General features: G+C 39.4%; 3 protein-coding genes across 3 annotated transcripts in view; 2 read left to right on the top strand and 1 right to left on the bottom strand.

Moving 5' to 3' along the window:
* Positions 1-8,023, bottom strand: part of lamb1b (laminin, beta 1b) — a 31,583-nt gene extending 23,560 nt beyond the window's left edge. Inside the window, exons 1-5 of the mRNA XM_085138612.1 lie at positions 7,890-8,023; positions 7,355-7,530; positions 2,904-3,036; positions 1,074-1,147; positions 38-226 (exon numbers count right to left, since the gene is read on the bottom strand). Coding sequence (XP_084994738.1) covers positions 38-226; positions 1,074-1,147; positions 2,904-3,036; positions 7,355-7,530; positions 7,890-7,923 — 606 coding nt within the window. The 5' untranslated portion in view covers positions 7,924-8,023. The remainder of the gene's footprint in view (positions 1-37; positions 227-1,073; positions 1,148-2,903; positions 3,037-7,354; positions 7,531-7,889) is intronic.
* A 1,007-nt stretch (positions 8,024-9,030) lies between these two features.
* ssbp1 (single-stranded DNA binding protein 1) lies at positions 9,031-16,241 on the top strand. The gene is made up of 7 exons (XM_085137805.1): positions 9,031-9,140; positions 10,983-11,058; positions 11,256-11,313; positions 11,534-11,674; positions 14,459-14,546; positions 15,328-15,416; positions 15,734-16,241. The coding sequence occupies exons 2-7, from the start codon at positions 11,035-11,037 to the stop codon at positions 15,775-15,777; spliced, it is 444 nt and encodes a 147-aa protein (XP_084993931.1). The 5' UTR covers positions 9,031-9,140; positions 10,983-11,034; the 3' UTR covers positions 15,778-16,241.
* Positions 16,242-19,161: 2,920 nt separating this feature from the next.
* Positions 19,162-22,816, top strand: part of creb3l2 (cAMP responsive element binding protein 3-like 2) — a 35,380-nt gene continuing 31,725 nt past the window's right edge. The window contains exon 1 of the mRNA XM_085137804.1: positions 19,162-19,614. Within this exon, the coding sequence (XP_084993930.1) occupies positions 19,516-19,614 (99 nt within the window). The 5' untranslated portion in view covers positions 19,162-19,515. The remainder of the gene's footprint in view (positions 19,615-22,816) is intronic.

Genomic DNA, 22,816 nt, shown 5'->3' with positions numbered 1-22,816 from the left:
TTTCAGAGGGAGGGAAAAAATGCAAACACAAACTAGCCTCTCCCTCAGAGGATGGTTCGATGTCAGAGTAGCGGGAGTCGCAGATGATGTCGTCCACTCTGACCATGGGCCCGGTGGAAATGCCAGGGAAGGCCGAATTGCAGTCGTAGGCAAAGTAACGATAAACCTGCCACGATTTTCCGTTGTCCATGGAGCGCTCGATCATCATGGCAGCCGGCCGAAACGTCTGCAGGCAGATAAAGACCAACAGGCATCTTATTACTGTAACTGATACGACTGTTTCTTTTATGGCCACTGCAGCACTCACATATGAAAAATAAATAAAATAATATTCTGCCTGAAGACTGGCCCGAAATCTACTGATGTCTACATTAAGCCATAATAAGGGAACATTTTTTCTAGTGTTTTTTTTTTTTTTATTACATAAAAGGGTTGAAATAAAAACAATTTAACACTCCATATTTTTTTAAGCATCTTTACTTAATCTGGTATAGTGACATGTTTGTGTGCCTTATGTTTAATATAAAAATGTCACTCTAAAACTTTTTTTATATAATGCATGTGACGGTGAAAAACAGATACCCACCTTATTTCAAATTATTTGGAATATTTTTTCGTAAGATTTTGACACCATAGTGGCATTTAACAAATATTTTAATAAAAGATAGCCTACATGCACATTTTCTGTAATAGTTCTCTGTTTAAATAAATTATAATTTATACATAATAAGCTAAAATAAACTAAATTAGCTGATCTTCCCTGTCTTGGATGGGCCAGGATGTGCATTGTGTCTCTGAGAGTGTTTGGACTCTGACGTAGAGCTGCTGAGTTGATGAGAGGCAGCTCCAGCTGGCCACCATCAAAGCCGAGCAGCTACGAGAAGCGAGCTGCATTCTTTTACTTGCCCTCTCCCTCCTCTTCCTCCTCCTCCTCCTCTTCCCACCGTTCTCAGGAGACCAGACTGATTTTCAGTGTTTCCCCACCACAGCTGTTCAACACTGTGTTTTTCTGTCTGCCCTGGGTATGGCAGCAGTTGTATGATGTGTGTGTGTGTGTGAGGGAAACCAGGCACCTTGAAGGTCATGATAAGGTGTGTGAAATGAAACTCCGCCTCCAGGTCAAGCTGGATGATCACGTTCTCCACACCTGCAGCAGACAGGAAACAGGAAATACACATTTCAAGTTTTTCGCAGACTGATTTCTTCACACGCATTAACATGCGTTTGACTCTTTTACGCTAACACAGTCAGCTCGCTTTCTTACGCTGCAGTTACTCAGCCAACAGTAACATCATAAATTTACTTGCATGCAAAACTTTATATGTAAAAACATTCAAAGCACAGTTTGAATTTAAAAACAGCAGCTCGGAGGACTTGGAAGATTCCTGTGGGGGAATTAGGAAATCCCAAGTGGCTCCTGCAGCTTCCTGCTGTTTGAGAACCATCTGCACTGCTGGCCGCCGATCTGCCGTGACTCACACCTCTGACAGATTCCCACCACTCTGCAGGAACAACTGCATGGGAACCAGCTGCACTGGGATCCCCATGAAGGATCCAGCTAAAGGTTTTACGATCCGGATTCATGGACTTAATTTCACAGAGAATTGCATATAACTGTTCTCCAGCTTGTTTGGAATAAACCAAACTAAACACAAGTTGGTATATTTAAACAACCTGACTGCAGCGTATCAGGTGCACTGATGTTTGTGTATGTTGGAGAAGACGTTTGTTTCTGTGGTTGAGACACAGGTTAGGATTCATGACTTCCAGAAGTGATGTAAGTTGCTGACTGAGGAATGAGTCAAACAAGTGATGTTGAACTTGGCTCGCCAGTTTTCACACAAGCATCTCTTGAGAAAAGTCACAGAAAACTTTCATGGTAAAATTAGAGCTGTCATGAGAGCAAAATGAATTCATAAAACCAAACAAAAATGTGAAATTTAAGAAAATTTAAGAAAATAAAATAGAAAACTTTAATGACTTATTATACGATATGTTTGTTCTCATGTTATTGTATGCGATGTGTATATTTTAGATTATATTAAATTAAAAATTAAGAATTAAATTCATCAAAATTTACATTACTTACATTCTTCCTCCTATAGGAACTTATTTTATCCACACAAACTTTAAATAAAACTTTAGGTGCAGGAAGACGTTTTGTGTGCACTGAATACATTTCCCATGTAACCCCAAAAACTTGAGTTGTTCAAATCCATCAAACTTTATTTCAAACTGCAATAATTGACCAATTTGACCAATTACCAATAAAATTAACCAAACATACCAAATAAGTAAAATTTGTTTAAATGATGCACAACGTTTGCACTGGGTGATATTAATAAGGTTTCATAGAAGGTTTCATAGAAAAGTCTCATATTAATGAATCTGGGTTTGTCTACATAGAAATGGTACAAAATAAAAAGACTGGTAATTTTGTCAGTGGAAGAAAATCATGAGTGGAATCGTAAAAATTACAACCACAATCCTCACATTTGGGAAGGATTTGGTAGTTTTAAGCTTCACTGTGAAGCTCCTCCCTGTACCAGTGGATAACAATGAAACAGGTGATTACAGGTGAGAAAACCTCTCAGTTATAAACTGTCTCTCCGTGGAGCTCTTAAAGCTCTCCTGTCTCACGTCACACTTCTCATTTTTTCCACTTTAAAGTCAAGTGTTGACACACATCTGTTTCTTACCCGCACACCTGTTCTCCTCAGCACACCTGTAAGCCTCGCCCATAAGGACTGCTGCTATGAGAGGCTCTGTGATCTCCTGTCTACTCATTACTGACCTCAGTACTCATGAGATCGGCCTCTGTGAGAGCTCACACGCTATTCTCCCTCCAAAGTAAACAGGAAACACCCCTCATCTTGTTTCTCTAGTGCGTTTGTGTCTCTCACCGTTCTCCGACTGCCACCAGGTCTTGAGGCGGTTTGGGGCGAAGGTGGTGACCACGTTCTCGATGGTGTGGCTGATGTCGTTGCTCTCCTCGTCGTACATCTCCCTGGAGTCGCACACAAAACATTTTGTCTCCTGATGGACAGGAAGTGCGAAGCGTCAGTTCTCCATACTCTTGATGTGCCACGCAGACACCAAACAGAAATAGCAGCTGATTCATTAACATTAAAGGAGATCAGACAGTTTTCTTAGGGACTGTTTCTTGCATAGAATGTGGTTCAAATGTCGTGCAACGTTTAGGCAAATTTTAATTGTAGATAACAAGCTTAAAATACACAAGATCTTGTAATTTTACAAAAAAATGATTTTTTCTGTTTTTATATTTTATGCGACAGTAAATATGTTTTTTAATGCAATCCAGCTGCTATAATGTGAGTGTTTTAATGTGAGTGCTAGTTTTACAGTGTACCTAAATGGGAGTGTTGTATATTCCCACAGAGGGGAGCAGACTTTACAAAAAGCATCCACAGTTTTAGAATGAACTATTCAACAATGATCTATGGAGGTAAGATTGAAGTGTCCACATACTTTTAGCCATGCAGCGGTTTAACTGATGAGCTGGAAGAGATGAAGTCAGTAATGATGTACAGTGTATATGATACTGCTGCTGCACTTCTCTGTGCCGTGTCTGTTTAATAATCCCCTCCACTGCCTCTGGGATCTGCACGCCAGATGGTTTGGCATGTACGCAAGCTAAACACACACACACACTCTTAAATGTCACAATATTTCCGCGTGTGAATAAACAAAATGAGTTTCTCAATTTCACTAAGCTCTGAGCCAACTATGTCTGCGCTGAAATGGGAGTAGATTCTGAATAAGAGGCTCCACTTAGTAGGAAAAAAGGAAAAGAAAGTCAGCTGCTTGAGTCAGACTTCTTTCCCTCCACTTCATCTGCAGCTCATATTTTAGGATTGTGCTCATCCTCAGAAATCTCAGATGGCCTCACAGCGAGCCTGTGCGTTCATAAAAAACACCATTCACACACAGGACTCGCTAAAGGCTGTTTGATAAAGACAGAGTATCCCCTTCGTCGCCCCCGGCCCGCATCCACACAGGGAAGGCTTTGTGAGGCGCACAGCGCTTTTATTGTGGAGGGGAATGTCTGAACTCCCACTCGACATTATGTACATGCGCATCCTCACACACACGCACACACACACACAATCATAATCATAATCAGAGAAACAGAGTAAAATAAAGTTTCTGTGTGCTGAACACCATCACATGTTTGAGAACAGTTGGAGAAATCTCCACGTCTATTTGCTCTTCTCTTATCTCTACAACTGTACACGTGATCTGCTTCAAACTTGGCAAGTGTGTTGCTTGGGTAACAATTTGATGTAATGCTAAGTTTGAGGTCATTTGGATCACCCGTTCTCTTATTTGATGCTGAAATATTACCTACAGTAACTGTTGCTTGCGCCACTCTGTGCTTAGGGTGAGGGGCAAACATGCTTGTTTGGGAGGACATTTATACAATCCCAAGTTACCCCTCAAGTTAACCATCAAAACTAAGCAGACCCTAAGCTAAGCTTAATTCTAAATTTAACCCTAAAACCAAGGCTTAAAATAAACTTCTAACCAGTTTTGATGGTCAAAAACTGCTTCTGACTAAAGCAGCTAGAAGATTTTTGTTTAATTTTAATTTGGCCATGTTGTTTTGGAAGAGTAGTTTATAAAGACGCTGTATCCCACAATTGCACAGTCAGGTTTTGAACATCACACACACATATTCAGTGAATATAACCTCATAACTGCCCCTTTTCCAAAACAGTCACTTAATGATAGCCTGCAATGATTCATCTGTAAATTGTAGCTAGAGTAACATGGGTTATATTCACTGAAGGGCCTCTTCATCACTACATTTACTAAGGTTTCATTCAGTAGCTGCGCTGTCTCAAAAGCACTGATATCAACAATGTATGTTGACAGAATTCAAAAGTGATAAGTCATAGAAATCTTCAATTTAAACCTGACCCACTTTCTACCATTTGCAGGGACTTTGTCTGCAGCTATGAGGGACTTCTCAAAAACGTAATCATCTAATCAAATTTATCTAAGTCGTGAAGATATGAAAGTGCTTTTGAGGGGAGCAGGAGAACTGCATTAGCTTGTTAGTGAGTTAAGCTGACACACAAATGTGTTCGGAAGTGGCATGCTGTGATTTAAAAGTTGTGTTTCATGTTGGACAATGACGCAGAAATGATCGCCAGCCAGGGAGGCAATAAGGAAAGAAAAATATTTAAGTAAAGTGTTTAACAACTTTATTTAGGGTGAAATCATTTAAAATGTAAAACTCCCTGTGTTAGTATGGTCAGTTTTTCAAATACAATTCTACAAAGTTAAAGTGAACCTTTAATACTTTTCCGGTTATATATATATCTATATATATCTATATATAGATATATATATGTACTGTTACATTGGTGAATTAAGCATGGCCAGAGTTTCAAATAGTGAGATCTGTGTGTGACCAAGACAAAACCTCAATCTTCAGACGCTCTGTTTCTGGCAGTTTTTTCTGTTTTTGGCTCTGTATGATGCCATTCTGTGTGCCTGTGCCTAATATGGTCTTCTAGGCTCACAGATCTAGCTGTGAGCCTAGAAGACCGACCCACTAGCTGTTAAAACCTTATGTTTATGAGAAGCTAAAACAGCTTTAATGATAATGGATTGCATTTATATAGCGCTTTTCGAGACCCTCAAAGCGCCTTTACAATTCCACTATTCATTCACTCTCACGTTCACACACTGGTGGAGGCAAGTATTTCAGTCAGAGGAGCTACACTGAGGCCAAGGTATAAGTAAAATACAAATAATAAATAGACTATTAATAATGCAAAGCTTCCCTAGCAGCATCTAGAAAAATATGAAGCTAGAAATATTCAAAATTTCAGAAATAAAGCTCTGAAAATTGATGTTAGCTACAGAAATCCAATAATCCAGCAGGCCTTTGAGCCATCTGTTACAGAAATACTGTAGTGGCAGGAAACACCAAGATGGAATAATTCGGTTGGCTAAACGTCTCTTTCCACAACTCTGTTTACAGAGACGATTCACGAAGTCCACTGAGACTTAGAATTGCTTCACATGGTTGAACTGTGGGCCTGAGTTCATGAGTGTTGTGCTGTAAGGAAACTGCTCATGTTGTGAATGGCACTCTTATATATCAGTGATGTTTGCTTTTTCTACTGACATCCTTTAAATGTTGCATTTAAATGACGTATGACATATATGAACTGTCACATATAATTACAGTCAACATATTTTCTTTCTGATTATATTCAGAATCATCCCAATGGGAAAAATCTGCTCTGCAGGCAACCACAAAAGCTTTGAGTTTACACTTTGCTTTTACAAACCATGGTTTAAAATCAAAGAGAAAGAAAAACTACTCGAGTCTAACCACTGGATGAGAGAACAATCGAGGATAAGTATTCACAAGTGGTGAGATGAAGCATAGTACGTTTTTAAACCTTACTATGTATATTTTTGCATGCATATGACTGTAATTATGATCCAATAAACAGATGTACAGTAGTTAAAAATGCAGTAATCCACCTGTCCACTAAAGGAGCAAAAGTGTGCCAAGAAAATATCCCCCACAGCTTTCCAGCACAAACACCACCCGCCTGAGCTGGTGATATAAGGCAGGATGGATCCATGCGCTCATGTTGTTGCCATCAACAACCCTGCCATCCAAACAATGCAGCGGAAATTGAGACTCATCAGAGCTGTTGTTAGATTTTCTGCTGCTGTAGCTGTCACAGGACTCGCTCTTACTCACTGTGATGTTCTGGAGTAAAACATGGCCAAAAAACATAACATAGCTAGATTTACTGCTGCAGAAGCCCTGACGCTAACCCTACATTCTTCTGAATAAAAGTATTTAATATCATAATTAATGACATTAAAACACACTGGAGTTATCATCTAAAGTTTAAGGCAAGTATCTTTGACCAAAATCGGAATAAATTGACTTTATGTAAAGATTAGAGATAACCCTATTTCCTTACTGATCTCAGAAAATATTTATCATTGCCCCAATATTTTGTTCTGTGGGTTGTTTTTTCTTTTCTTTTCTTATTTTTGTAACTGTAAAAAAAAAAATCTGGTTTAGATAATGGAGAAAAACAGAACAAAACAAAAAAGTAAAGGAATATTAGTCATGAATATAGGAAAAAGAAAATGAGCCATTAGAAAAAACAAAGGCTCATTTAATTATAAAAACAGAGTGGTCAAGTGGTCAAGTGGGGCTTAAAAAGTCTATATAAAAGGCTATCTTCTTTTGGCACTTTGTAAAGCAGATATTAAACACAAAACACGTGCAGGAAGACTTCGATTGAGCCTTCTCTGCGCTACCTGTGCTCTAAAAAAGATCCTTCCTTACCTCCAGGTGTCCCACGATGCAAAAGTTCTCGGCCTCATTCAGTCCGCAGGTGGAGGAGGCGGTGAGTTTGTGCGCCCTGCCGATCAGCAGGTCACCTGTGGCTGGGTAGCAGCTGCCCTCGGTGCAAATATCTGGGAACTGCGGAACCTGCTGTGCCCTGACAGGAGCCCACAGGGCTGCAGGGAGGAGAGACTGGTGTCAGTGAGATGTCAGCACAAAGCACTGGCCTCGTTCTTCTTTTGGTTTTAATGATAAAAGCCAGAAACAGAGCAGGCTTGCGGTCAGTTTATTTCAATTAGAATCACATGAATTCACTCTTCAGATGAGAATTAAGTGCGAGTTCCCCCAGCTGTGGGAAAGTGCTCTACTGAAAGTTTTGTTCAGCTCTTAAACTCTCCTCCAGCATTTGTTTTGGAACAGGAAAACGGTGGATAATCGTTTACAGATGCCTCTCATTACATGTGATGGGAGCGAACATGTCCCAGCAGATCAATTTTAGCCAAATAAAGTTGTTCAAATTAAAACTTCAACTCACCCAAAGTGGTTAAAAGGTGGATTATGAGCAACATGGCCCGGACCCGTGCACTGACAGCTTATCGTGATATTCACGGTCCTACCGCAGAGAGTGTGTGCTGATGTGTGTGTGTGTGTGTGTGTGAAGTGTGAAGTCAGAGGCGAGGGTGTTGTCTTGTAGAAAGTCCGCATCCCACCAAACAACAACTCCACCCCGCTGTCAGCAGCGCGCCACCGAGAGATCTGGAAAACAAGCGCACCCTCTGCTGGAAGGCCTAAATAATTCGTTTTCTACACGTTAATATTCGCAGTTCTCTGCTCATAGTTTATTACTTCATTATAAAAGCTCGATTTAATTCTGTTTAATTGTCCTCTTTAAGTGCCAGAACTATTGTTTGAATTTTTGTAAATTTGTTTTGGTTTTCGTTTTGGAAACTAGTAAAGCTTATTTCTAAATTTCCTTGTACTTTATCAACTCGATCCCTGACCATTTCAAAACTAATTTTTAAATAAATTCAGTGTCAGTGAAAATATTTAATGTTTGGGGTATAAATAAAGCATCATGTGAGCGTCACAAGACCAAAAACAACTACTTAAGTTTAAAAACATACCAGAATGGTATATTTGCAGACTGGCCTTTATCAGGAACATCTCCTATTTATGTTGAATTATTATTAATGCAAATTTGGAAATCAACTGGGATAATTCTGGTTTATACACTGCTACACTGCAGGGCAGCTAGATTCACCATGTTTTGTTTTTGACTCACCCTACCCCCAGCTTACAGGTTTCAAGAACCAAGAGGAATAAAAAGCATTATGTATTTCTACTTAAAGACTAAAATATCAGAAAATGGATCATTGTATTTAGAACTATGGCATAAACACATAGTTTAACTCCAAGTTAATATTTTTTCAGAGGTGGAAACAAGCTTACATTACCCAGCGCTCAATAAGATGAATATTTGTCACTATATGTTTGTAAAAAGTAATTTGTGTTTGAATTGTTAGTAATTCTTTTCTGGATAACATTTTTTATAGGGAGTGACCAACATGAATAGGGACAAAGGATGAAGATGAAGAGGAAAAGAGGAAAATTCAGAAAGGAGAGCGAGTGAGATGGAGGCAGTGGCAACCCCTACAGGGAGCAGCCGAAAAATAAAGAAGGCCCTTAAAGCGGCACGCTTAACGACACGTGGAACGTCGGACTCTTGTTGGAGACGGACCGGAAGTAGCGTGAGGTTACAGAAGATTCTTGTGAAGTGTTGCACCTGGTAAGTTTATAAGCGGCTCTTTAGTGGCCACTGAGGAGCTTTTGTACAGTTTTGTGACACGGGTTCCTCTCCAGGTGCCCCCCGCTGTAAATCCGGGCTTGGGGAGAAAATCGTTGATTTCTGGGGGTTTGTTTCGAGTCTGCATCCTATGGCGGGAGAGCTCTCAAGCCTCGATGCTCCTCTGAGAACCCGGAGCTCTGACTTTGGTGGTCGGTGCTACATAAACTGGGCTAATTTCTCTGCTAGCTTAACTCTGAACTCTCAATGTTGCACATAAAATATGAACTTACTAGTAAAACTCTCTCTAAACCACCGAAACAAAGTAGCATTATTAACAAACTAGCATTAAAGGGATGTGAGTTGTTATAAAATAACTTATATATTTGTTTCTTCAAAATAAAGTAATAGCAGTTTGCTTCTGAATAAATCTTTTTTTTTTTTTTTTTTTATTAATTAATTAATTAATTTTTTTACATTTTTGACTTCGGGCCTTGTAAAAGCAAGCCTATAGCTATCTTGAAATGCACCAGGTCACGTTGAGGAGTTACTACAAAGCAAAGGTGTAAAACATAAGGCATGGTGTCTAAAATCGGCCCGGCAAACACAATCCGGGCAAACATTTTAGACTTTTAACTGTATGTAAGTTTAGCTGTTATTCTACTTTTAAAGACTTATGTCATGGCCAGTGGTACTACATTAAAGTAATTAAGTGAAAGCTACTAACTGTATTTGTGTAATATACCGAGTACACAGTGTTAATAAAAAAATAAATAAAAATAAACAGACGATATGAGGTAACAAAAAATTTTATGTTCTACAATTACAGGACAGTCTGGAACTACCAGGACTTTTTTAGTTGTTGCTAATCTTACAGATTTTTCAGTGTTTCACTGGTCTGGCTCACTTCAGAGGTATTATAGTTTTTTGTTTTCTAATTATTATTATTTTTTATTTCCTTTTGGCTTTTTGTTTTTAATTCTGTTTATTTTGCTACTTACTAGAGTTGATTTTCTCACTTCATTTTAGCTTTTAATGTTTAAAAATGTTTAGTTTTTTAGTATCAGTATTAGTTTTAGTCTTTTTAGTTATGACTCACAGTCTAGTAGACTTCCAGAGTCTCAATAAACATGTCCATTGAGCCAGAGAAAATTGAAGAAACACAGTAGTTTTTCTCATATTCACATATTGCCATGACTTCGGTGTATAATATGTTTTAAATGTGCAGCTGCAATGAGTAAGCTTGGAGTTGTGATATGATCAGGTGATTTAGACACACTTCTTAATTGGAAACTCTTCTTGAGCCCCATATGAAGTTCCAAAATACACTTTACAGTTAAAGAGAATGCATGAAAATAAAACTAAACAGATAGCATGTAGTCAGCCACATTTAAACATCCTGTTTGTTGTTGCTGATTAAATAGTTTCTCTCACTTGTGAACGAGTCAGTCAGCATTCCTGCTGTGGACTGATAGCGGAAGTTAGATGTACAAATGGATGAAATGAGCTTCGTCTGAAGGTGTGTGGGCTCAGAGTAGAGCTGTTGCTCCTCCACATCAAGATGAACCAGCTGAGGTGTTTTGGACAAGTCCAGGTGGTCCAGTTGGCTGCTTTGGGAACGCCTCAGTGTCGCACCAGAAGAAATCAAGAGGATTCTGCTTAGATCGCTGTCCTCACGACCCAGACATGGATAAGCAGCAGAAGATGGATGGATGGAAGGAAATGCTACTTTGGGAGATATTGTAGTGCAATGATAACATATTTATGTTAACTATAATCTTTTTTTTCTTTCAAGCTTAAGGAAGATATTTGCAGGCAGCACATTATTTCTATTGTGTTTTTCAGATCTGCACTGTATCAGTCTCACCTGCTGTGTTTGTCTTCAGTCAGAAGAAAGATGCTTAGAAGTGCATCAGCACAGGTGAGGAGGAAATGGTCGTCGCTGGACCATAAAAACCATACCAGATAAAATCAGTATTAGATTTATGATTTGTAGGTATTGTAATTAATAACAGATGGAATGGGAAAAAAGTAGAAATTGTAAATGTATATTTAAAAAAAAAAATTCTTGTTGCCAACATTTTGAAGTATTTTAACTATTTGGCTGTTCCTTCTCAGATCATCCGGCAGGCGGTGAGGTACAGGAGTACAGACGCCAGCCTCATCCTGGAGAGATGTAAGTGAATTTCTTCTCCAGCTTCTCTTCTCTCTGCTTTGAGGGGTTTCAAATCTTTTTACAGATGTTCAGTTAGGTTGAGATCAGAACATCAGGTCGCTGCAGTGTTTTCTCATCATGGAGGACTGGGACTGTGTCTAGTTATTACACATTAATTCAAAGGGGATTTTCATAAACGCTGGGCTAACTGTAATAAATATGCTGTCTGTATCTGTTTCAGCGATAAACCGGGTGCAGCTGTTAGGTCGGGTCGGCCAGGACCCAGTGATGAGACAGGTGGAGGGCCGAAACCCGGTTACCATCTTCTCATTAGCGACCAATGAGATGTGGCGCTCTGGAGAGGGAGAAATGAGCCCATCAGGTAGCAGTGTAATGTAGTCTTTAGACCCAACAAAAGATCTACTAAAAACTTACAATACACCTCCAACTGATGTTCATACTATTATTCTCATGTGTAAAAATTAAGGCCAGGAGGCCAGAATTGGCCCAAGAAAGACTCCAATCAGACTGCACATCTTAAGGAAATGTGAACCAGGGCAAAAGTTTAGGTTTTTTACTGCGTTTTGAGGTCTTTCACAGCTTGTCCTGCATTAACTGCCATTCATACTACACCAAAGTAACTAAGCAATAGATAAAAAATTAAGTGATCCACTAAAATATTCCTATAAATTAACAGAAACTTTCAGTCTGAGCAGTGATCTACCAGAAATTTTTGTCTAATTTTACACATTTGTTTCTTACGATTTACTTCCAAAAACCCATGTGGGCAGATTTTTTTTCATCAGCTACTACTAGGGATGGGTACCGGTATCCGGTGCCATGATGGCACCGGTTCTGACATAAACGGTAGTAACCAGACCGAAAAGCAGCGCACATTTCGGTGCTTTATTTCGGTGCTTTTTTTTCCTGAGATGTCACACACTTTGAATTCTAGCCAATCATTTTACGTTTCCGAGGATAGTAGGCGGGCCCTTATAGAGCAGAGCTACAGATTAAAAATGCCCAAGGCGAAGCGGTCAAAAGTCTGGCTGTACTTCACAGAAAAAGATGCAAACTCAGCAGCCTGCAACAAGTGCTTTAAGCTGATACTATGCAAAGGAGGTAACACCTCAAATCCGATGAAACACCTGGCGACGCATAGCATTTTTTTTTATTTTTTTTTTAAAAAGCGCCGTATTTGATAGCTTGCTGCGAGATCTCACACCGAGCGCATCTACTGCGGGTGTGGTGGTGACGGATGATGATGGCAGCAGCAGCCGTTCTTCTCTGCGTGAATAGCTTCATGTTGTTCGTGTATAATTTACGTTGAGTAGGCTAACCACGTTATTACATTAATGAATGTAAGGTGAACTAGCAAACACTGTCGTAGTTACATGCAGCTGTCTTCTTGTTTGATGGCAGATACTCCCTTCACCCTGGCCAAAAAGGCTAAAATGACCAAAGAAAAAGTGGAAAACAGTTAAACATGAGAGGTTTTTGGACAAAGTTTGTGTTTTTTTTCCATTGTTTAAGCACTGCTTCCAGCCAAGAGTGATATCATATATGCCCTATAGCTGCAGAAAAGGTCAACATTGTTATCTTTTTACAAAAAAAAAAACAGCTGAACATGAGAGGTTTTTGGTCCAATTTTGTGTTCTCCATTCTTTAAGCACCGGTTTGATCACCGTTTATGCACCGGCACCGTTTCAAAAGTACCAGTTTGGCACCGGTATCGGATAAAACCTAAACGATACCCATCCCTAGTTACTACAGCAGCATTTCTTTATCATGTAGAAAAACTAGAACATACTGGTGACACTGACCTATTTATCTTATATTGATATATCTCATGGATTAAATAGTTAAATTTGAGAGAGAAGGGCATTTTCACTTAAGATCAAAGTGGGCTGTTTGTGTCCCACATTGTAATATGACTTTGACATCCTTGATGTCGATGTGTTGGATTAGTGCTGTTTATATGTTAGGATCTTTAGGGTAATCTTGGGATATATTATCGTATTTTAATTGTGAATAAACTGAAACGTCCTCCTCTGGAATGTGACATTTCTTGATCTTTCAGCTCAGATTTACTAAAGTAACCAACACCCCTCTTTTTATTCTGATTTGGTTCCGTCTGGTTTTACACATTGAAAGCACCAACATTCAACAGGGTTTGTGATGATTTGGTCAGCTTTGTTTCATTTTACTGTTGCTCAGTCATATTTACCTACCGCACTGCATGATTTTGATCCGTATCAGCAGATCAACATGAACTGATATTACCTGCTGTTTTTGCTGCTAGATGTTTTTCATATCATGCATTTTCTACAGGGTGAGGGCTGCTTGCACTTCAAGGTCTCATTTTTCTTTGCCTGCGTCCCTGAATTAAACACAAGCATTTCAGTGTGGGTGTTTCTGTGTTAGTCACTGAGTAGCAGACACATTCTCTGCATTCTAGCTTAAGTTTTGAAGCTAGAATGAAATAAAAGTCAGGTGTTCTTTTAAAAGGTTTAAATGCTAAAATAAGTATGTTAAAAATGCACTGATAAAGTTGAGTGAGCTGATGAGAGGGTGCAAATAAAGGAGATATAATAAACTATCTGGATGATGTTTCAGTAACAAGAAGGAGGAAATTATTTAGGAAACTAATAGACTTTAACAAAATATACGATTAACTGTGGAGCTTCTATTGAAGGTGGGATATTCATGTTGTTGTGACATCACTGTTTTATCAGTCAAAGTTGGATGCAACTGCTTGCATTTGCCACTAGAGGGCGTCGGCGAACGTTAACAGATTGTTATTCATCACTACTGCTGGATTTCAAGGTTTTGAGTCTAGACAGCTGCTCTTCATGTGCCTCTGCACTGGGCTCAGTCATCATCAGACACTCCAGCCTTTATGGTTCATTCATGATCGTCATTAGAAATCATAAATACAACTGATGAGACGTGTTTCATAGCTCACTGTGATAGAAAAGCCGTGCAGGCAGCTGTTAAAGTGTTTAAATATTAGAATGAATAACACTCCAAATAAGAGGATTGACTGTTTTTCTCATGTTCTCTTCGGCTTAGCTCGGTTTTTAAAGGTATTTCAAGCGCTCTTGTTTCTTTGGAGAGTCTGAATACCAATTAATCTGATTCGCCTGCTGCTGTTTTCTAATTCCAGGTGACATCAGCCAGAAGACGACGTGGCATCGTGTGTCTATATTCAAACCTGGTCTGAGAGACGTGGCGTACCAGTACGTCAAAAAAGGGTAGGACCTGCATGTTTCCTGTAAGATCAAAGTGGGCTTAGCTGTGAATACATGTGTAGATTTACTGCTCTGCTGTGGATGGGAAAAGGGGAATAAAGCTGCATGACTATTTTTACCAGCTCTCTAAATGTTCCCAAACCCAAGCCAATCACAGAGTAATCAGAGTAATCCTATCTGTGTTTATCCACTGTCAGACATGAGCTGGCTTTCTTCTGATTGGCTGCCCTTCATAAACAGAAGGTTTGACCGGTATGTGAGTGGGAATTATGTGAAGTGGCCATATGAAGAATACCCACTCCCAGTGACTTGTCTGGCATTGTAGATTTAGAGCTTGCAGTAGTTACTGTAAGAATCAGCATCCACCTTTGTGACAGTGTACATATGACAGAGTTAGAGATGGAGGCGAGGCTGAGATGGTTTGGACATGTGCAGAGGAGGGAGAGTAGCTATATCAAGTCAAAGATGCTGACGTTGGAGCTGCCAGGCAGGAACAGGTTGTTCTCACAGCCTCCGTGACAAGTAAACACAACCTGATGTAAAATCAGTTGTAGTGCTTCTTTATCTTATAAAGACATGCAGCATTTTATTAGTATTGCAGAGTAAAAACACTCCTGCTCTTTGGTATTTTGAGTAAGAGTTCTACACTCAGTAACTCCTACGACTTCTGTTTTCAGATATAAAAATATGCTTTTATGGTCTTTTAAAGCTCCAGAATCTGTTCATCACATTAGGAGTTTCAGAATAAAAGAACATTGTGTGAATGAGCCATTGTCATTTTCAGGTCGAGGATTCTAGTAGAGGGGAAGCTGGACTACGGCGAATACGTGGACAAGAACCAAGTCAGACGTCAGGCCACCACCATCATCGCAGGTCAGGTCAAACACCCACACAAACACACTCGGGCCTGATTTAGACTTCACCGGATACTCTTTGCGTCGGCACTGCCGGCATTTATTACTTGTTTATTACTGTGTGGTGGTGTCTCTGTGTTTCATATGCAGTAGCAGCCAATAGAAAGACATAAAATGCTGGGACTTTTGCACAGGATTCAGGTTTTTTTTTTGTTTGTTTGTTTTTTCAGTTAAAGCATAGATTTCCAGCTGAAGCCTAAATCCAGTGACGCACATCTACTCTGTCAACATGTCACCCTGATGTTCTCCTCTCTGATTCTTTTTGATTCTCTGCAGACAACATCATTTTCCTGAGCGATAACGTGCGAGACAGAACCTGAAGGACCTTCCTCTCCGTCTTCGTCTCCACCAAACACCAATGCGACGACTTTTTGTATTTTCTTCTTTATACCAAAATAAGACTCAAGGATGTGAAGTAAAGGAACTGTTTTCACAAGAAGCCGGGAGGACGGACAGGATAAGCTATGATCATCTTTGGCTGTGGCACCACCTGCTGGTGCACATGAAGTCTTAGAGGCTTCAGGAGGAGCAGAAAGAGCTCAGCTATAGTAAATGTACACCTACTGATTATGACTTAGACGTTACAGATAACTTTAATGTTGTTTAATCCATCCAAGTTGCTCTAAACACTTCTCCTGAATCATAACTCTGAGTTTGGGGACTCTTTGAAAAGTAGTAGCTCTGTTAAGAGCAGCTCTCACTCTGCTCTCACTTAATGTGACTTGTAATGTTATAGATTTTGTTTCCTTGTGCCAGTAAAGACATACTGTCTTTATAAACTGAAGTTGTTTCATGGTGAGTAAGACAAATTTACCCTGTGAGCCAGTTTCACAGGGACGCCCACAAGCCTGTTTCGAAATTTAAATTAAATTCTGCCTGCAAGTTATTTTCCCTCATCGCATCTCCGTCACGCTTTATGCTTGAAATCGTTGAGTTTTCTAGAAAAGATGAAACAATAATCTCCATTTCAAGTAGCTGCTGCCGAGGTTAACTCACAGGTTAGGTCGTCTTTTATGGCCTAACGTGATCTCCCGCTTCTTAAATTAAGTAAAGCTTTCAGAAAGTCACTGGATTATGTGTAAAATGCATCACCACAAAGCTGAAAACAGGTTTGTTTCTCCATGCGTGTGAAATGTTGATGTGTTGCAGATGGTCTTAAAATCAGATTTATGGCAGGTAATCGAATCTCTGTGCCTGTCTCTGAAACTAAACGGCTTCAAAGGGAGGTCTTTTTTCTCGGAGTTTGATTAAACTGCTTCCTGTCTCTTCCTCAAGCAGAAAGCTGCTGTGTTGGAAGCAGAGTTCTCTCAAGTGTTGCAATCTGCGTGCAGTTTGCACATTTTTGTCTTGCTACACAATCAGCCTCAGGAGTGGACGCTTCTGCAAAAGAAGATACATCTCTGATGTGGTAACAGTTTTGTCCCATTTGACCCCGTGTTAACTTTTTTTTCTTACTTTAAAGAAAAAATAAAAGTATTTTCAGCATTTTTCTTCCAGCTCTGCTCCTAAATAAAAGCGGTTTCACTGGAGGTCAAGGTTCACATGTCTCGCAAATTTCGACACCTTAAGACTGTTTTTAATTTCTGCTGTTTTCATTATTAACTGCATGAGTCATCTATAGCTATAGCCACATTACTATGTGGGGAATTATCAGTTACATTTACTCTTGTTTTCTGCTCTGTCACTCTTTTGTCAGTTGTACTTATCTGTTTATCTTCATTTCCTTCCTGCACGGTGACTGAACTGTTCAGAAAGGACATACTAGATGTTTGTTTGTTTGTTTTTTTAATACATATATGTTCCTAAAGATACAATAAACAAAATTTATGTTTAAAATATTTATTAAATGCACTTAAAAATTACTTTATCTTGGGTAAATATACAAAAAAAACCTGAGAGAAAACGTTTGAAATAAGCTGAAAATGTAATTTTTATAGTTAAGGTATATATATTTTTTTCAAATATTGTTTTAAAGCGAACTCTTTAAACCCGTGTTTTTGTTTTTGTTTTAACCAGAATAATGCTATTGGCTGTTTCAGTAGCAGCCGGGGTGGGATTAAAACGAGAAGGTAGTCTTGGCCTAAAGTAATTGGTCGCACGAGTTTTTGAAGTTCCTGATTGGCTGCGCAGGTTGTCAGTGAAAGGCTCTGAGGAGCTTTATATACAAAAGAGCTCTGATTGGTCAGGCAGACGAATGTGGGCGGGCGGTTGAGTTACGGGAGAACCCTGTGGATTCAAGGCCAATCAACCACAGTGATACCGGAAGTAGCTTCGGGTTATTTAAAAAAATAAAAGTTTTTTTGAAAGACAAGCTTGACTTTAGTTTGTAACTTTGCTTAGTTTCATTTTCCTTCATAACTCACGGACTAGAAATATACAATTGATATTTTTTCTTTTAATAAGAAAAACACTATAATATTCATTTTCATGCAAGAAGTTAGAAAAAAATGCATCATACTTAATCATTAGATCTCAAGCAACACCAATCTTTAAAGCAATCACACTACTCTAATTATTTCTAATATTGTAATTAAAACATTTTTTATTTTATTTTTGTTACATTTTTAAGAGATAGCCCAGGGATAAATTAATTTAAGTTTAAATTTACAATCATCTAAACATTGGGTAATATTTGCATGCTGGAATGGCCACACTACATAAAAAACATTCAGAGTTAATAGTTTGTACAATGTCTAAGAAATATACTGGATTAGAGGAGACACCCTTCACAATTGTAACAGCAACAATTGTACAGCAGTAGTTTCAGATACATACATATAATCTTTGAAAATGTTCCAATGAAATGTATGTGTGCAAAGAATTTCTTGATGCATGCTCAATTATCCAGGTAAGTAAATCCCCAAAACGTTCTCAGGAGAGAACGTTTCTCCCACTGAAAACGCTACGGCCTGATGAACAGAAAGAACTTTTGGGAAACAGAATTTAACTAAAGTTTTTCCAAAACCCCGAAAGCCCTTTGACAAGACGTTGTTGGTTTTATATTTAAATGTAGGCAAATTGCTGAGATAACCATGCAATCTTTAAATCTAAGCTGAAGACTTAACCTTTTTTGTTGTTGTGGTGGCGGCTGGATAAGTTGATTATACAATGTAAAGGCTTTGATGCTATAATAATAAGTTTTTTTGTTTTTTAAAGAAACTCTAAATAAGCTTTAGATAATAATTATACAAATGTCTAAACTTGACTATTATTATTATTATTATTAATTTATTATTATTATTGTTACAACATGGTACTAGTAGTAGTATTTTTTTTTACATCACAACTAACAAAAGCAAATATTTTGTATGCAATCAATATCTTTGCATGTGTTATCATTATTATCATCATTATTAAAACAATATTGTTGCTGTCGTTGTTGATAAATTACTGACATTTTTTCTTTGCCAACAACGAGAAAAAAAAGCTCTGCAATCACTATTAGGTTTTTTATTTTGAAATTAGAGACCGGAAGCTCCGCTTAGTTAACCTGACTATTTTCAAACTAGTGTCAAAAATTAATGACGGAGCTTTTACATGTTCTGTTTTTTTAATATGTTGTGATGTTTGATGCTCTTTATCAGTCGTACTAAAGGCTGAGATTAAGACTTGAGTTTGTTTTTTGTTTTTGTTTTTTCTTTATTGCTCCTCCGTCTCACTGTGTGTGACTCCTCCCACACATTCCAGTGTCTGAGAGGAGGAGGTAAGAAAAGGAAGGGGAGGCTGGTGGAAACACTCTGTGGACCCTGATCCAGAGAGGAGAGATGATAAACAACAACAACAACAACAGCTCTCAGCTTGAATGCGTCTGCTTCAGCCCTCTCTCACATTTATCTCTCTGTATCTGAACCGACTGGACGCGTTTCGACTGTGTTTTTATTTCTTTGCCTTCACTCCAAAAAGTTGTGGAGAACTTTCCGGTGGAGTTTGAGGTTTCCAGCCTGACTGTTCCAGACTGCACTGCAACAGAGCCCCGCTGTGTTTGTGCTGCTGTTGCTGCTGCTGGAGGAGGAGGGGAAAAAACAACAAGGCCACAGAGAGTCTGTGTGGAGGAAATCATGGAGATCCTGGATAGCAGTGAGTCGTTTCTTCACTGGGACAGGAACCTCAGCGAGCTGTCCGAGGCCGGAGAAATCGACTGTGTGCTCAACACCACAGTAAGTGATCGATTAGCTGGGGTGTAAATGATCGATGCTGCTCAGCGGGGGATGATCACCCTTATCTCACCTAGATGAGGTATTAGTAGAGAGGAGGAGGGGGGGGGGGGATGTGTGTGTCTGTGTGTGTGTGTGTGTGTGTGTGTGTGTGTGTGTGGTACCCTGCTCTCCATTCAGATGTTGAGCCTTGGGGTCCAGGATGCTCCTCTGACTCATTTTTACATTTTTCAAACAAATCAGTCTGCAAGGTTTTACTCAGATGACTCACTAAGACACAAAGTTTAAAGCACTCTACACAAGTATATTTACACTACTGTGTGCTTCTACTCTTTCATACTTCAGAGATGAATAATGTGGACCTCATTACAGGTATCTGGTGGTTTTATTTAAAGCTGCTTTCCTGAAAATCCTTATTTTTCCAATCAAATCAAAGCAATTGCTTTTAAAAATATACATATATATATATACTTCCAGGTCCTCATTTATGTAGTATTTCTTTCTTTAGTATAGATGCACACGCAGATATTTTTAGTACTTTTCATTCAGACAACCACACTCGTACACCAGTGGCTTTGGAGCTACCAGTGCTATTATCAAGAATCCTTCAGCATCTGGAGACGCCGAGCATCGAGCCACCATCCCTGCAACAAGTAGATTTAAATGAGTAATAACTTTACTTTTAGTGCTTTACTAATGCTGGATTTTTTGGAGCTGGCTCTCTACCTAACAGTATCCTTTAAATATTTATAAAGTGTGTTAAAGTGAGCTGCTGCTTCATGTCCTGTAGATGATAAAACCTGGAGTCGGACCATGAACTCGTTATAGCTGCTGTTATTATATTGGTCAGGTATCTGATTTACAAAAAACATCCATGCAAAGTGGGGATATTTAAAGAATTTATTCGCACGCAGTCAACATTACATCGGCTTCAGTTCAGTTTATTTGCTTAAACACAAGCTTCTGCTTTTATGTGCCCACAGAAGGTGTTAGTCACAAACAACGGCGTTGCAGTGCGGAGAAAAGTGCAGCAGACTAAAGTAGAAAAAAGAGAGAAACATGAGTGCTGCGTCTGGCCTCAGTAAGATGAGGCCTGCAGTTATGTAACTTGAAGGGTGTCTCCCAGCTGTGTGACTTCTCGGGGAACACTGTGGGCCAAGAGGCGAGCGAGTGAGATGGAGAAAGCGAGACTGAGAGGTGTTTGTGTGTCAAATATGCATATATGTGTGTGTGGAGAAGGAAGGGGGGAGCGTCTACATTTGCAGGGGGAAATCCAGCTCACTTACAGGACGGGAATCAGACACCACAGGCGCCTAATGAGCCTGACTTTTGTTTCTATCCTTTCTGAAGACATTGCATTGACTTAATATTAACTTCTCTGAGCCCTTTTCCCCCCAACTTTAAGCCACGTTACAAATCTGTAATTTAATCATTTGCATCATGCTGCCTTGCCCGCCCCCCTCCCCCCCAAAAGTGAAAGAAGTGGTGTTCCTGCTCTATGTTGTGGCTGTGTGATGAGATTTGAGTGAGTAAAGCAGGCTCACACAAACGCAGACAGCCTCCCGCAGACAGGTAAAGACTTGTGTTAAAGCTTCAGAGCACATTCATGCTGTGAATGAAGGGCCTTTAAACACGACCCGAGGCTACAGTTCCTCTCATGTACCTGCAGACCCGAGAGCTGTAGCTGTGATCTTTGAAAAATGAAAATACAGAAAAATGCAGTAAATTATGCAGCCGTTTGCATTTCTGTGAGCCTTCCGATCAAAAACATTTACCAAAAGAAGCAGTCGGTTAGAGGGAGGCCAAAAATGGAGCAAAAGTTAAGTGAAAGTCAGCGTTGGTAACAACCCACCACTGGATGTGTAAAAACAGCCATTGTTTTGCTGAATCATTCACCACCACGACTTCACGATGCGCTTGCAGCTTTTTCCCGCCGTTAGCGGCTTTGAGTATGAGCTAAATCTTTAGAGAAAGATGCATATCATTACCACCTTAATGGAAATATTGGTTCCATTCCATTTGCATGTAAGCATTTCTGATGTATTTCTGTTTTGCATATGTTATATCTACTGATTTATATACTGCAGATCACTGGAAAATGCGGGCAATTTGTTCCAGAGGCAAGTCCTGCCACTTGACAGCCATCTTGGCAACATGCCTGGGCAGTTATTTCTGCAGCCGCATGTAAATTTATTCAAACTTCATGTACATAATCAGTTAGATCTGATTATAAAGTGCTTTAAACGTTTGTTAATAAGGTTCATACTTCTTCTACCCTTCTCATTTCAGAGTGCCCTCCACAGGTGGTGTAAAATAAGTATTTTGCTAATATGACATCACCTAGCTAGCTGTTAAAGAAATCTTTTTCTTTTTTCCAACCTACGGCATTGCCCCCTGCTGGCCATAGGTCACATTGCGTTTACCTAAACTATATATTGACTATATATAGAAGTACTGGGACACCTCCACGTTACACCTCTGGGAGCTGCTCAGCCATGGAGGCCGTGAAGCTCCCAGCCTTCAGCTTCTGTGCTGATGTTAACGTCAGAGGAGGTTTGGAGCCCTGCAGTTACTGAGTCAGCAGAGCGTTGGTGACGACCACACTCTGACTTTACGTGGTCTGACGCTTCGTGCTGGAGTTGCTGGTATTCCTGAAACCTTTGTAATAAAAACACCTGGAGTTGATCGTGGAATATCGAGGAACCTCCCAAACTGACTTGTTGCTTAATTTTGATGTCGTACCTGTTCCGATGGGACTGAACACACCTGAATTCACAGATTATAAGGTGTGGCTAATTCTACTTTGTTTTGCTACAGCAACAAGTACATAAACCAGCCACTGCATGGTGATATACTCGTGCAGCCCTCTTCTTTTGCACCATCGCCTGCTGATTGGCAGAAACTTTGTAATCTCCCACTTTGTGGCTAAAGTTGGTTGAACTTCTCAGACTGAAGACAGCTGAGCAAAAGTCTGAAACTTTTTTGATGTTCATTCAGACGTCAAATCAGCAAAATGTGCCCCCTCTGAATCTCCTTAAACCTGTTTCTAAAATCTAGAATAAAAATTAAAAGAACAAATTTTTTATGTTTTGTGACTTTTAGCAGAATCAGCCTTACAAATCGGTTAATCTTTAACACTAAACACACTTTTCACTTTAGTTTCTTTGTGGTGAAACTTCACCAACATACACACACACACAGCCCA

This window comes from Neolamprologus multifasciatus, chromosome 17 (assembly GCF_963576455.1).
Source record: "Neolamprologus multifasciatus chromosome 17, fNeoMul1.2, whole genome shotgun sequence".
NCBI lineage: Eukaryota > Metazoa > Chordata > Actinopteri > Cichliformes > Cichlidae > Neolamprologus > Neolamprologus multifasciatus.
Note: the sequence above shows the minus strand (reverse complement) of the source record. Positions and strands in the feature narration are given on the sequence as shown.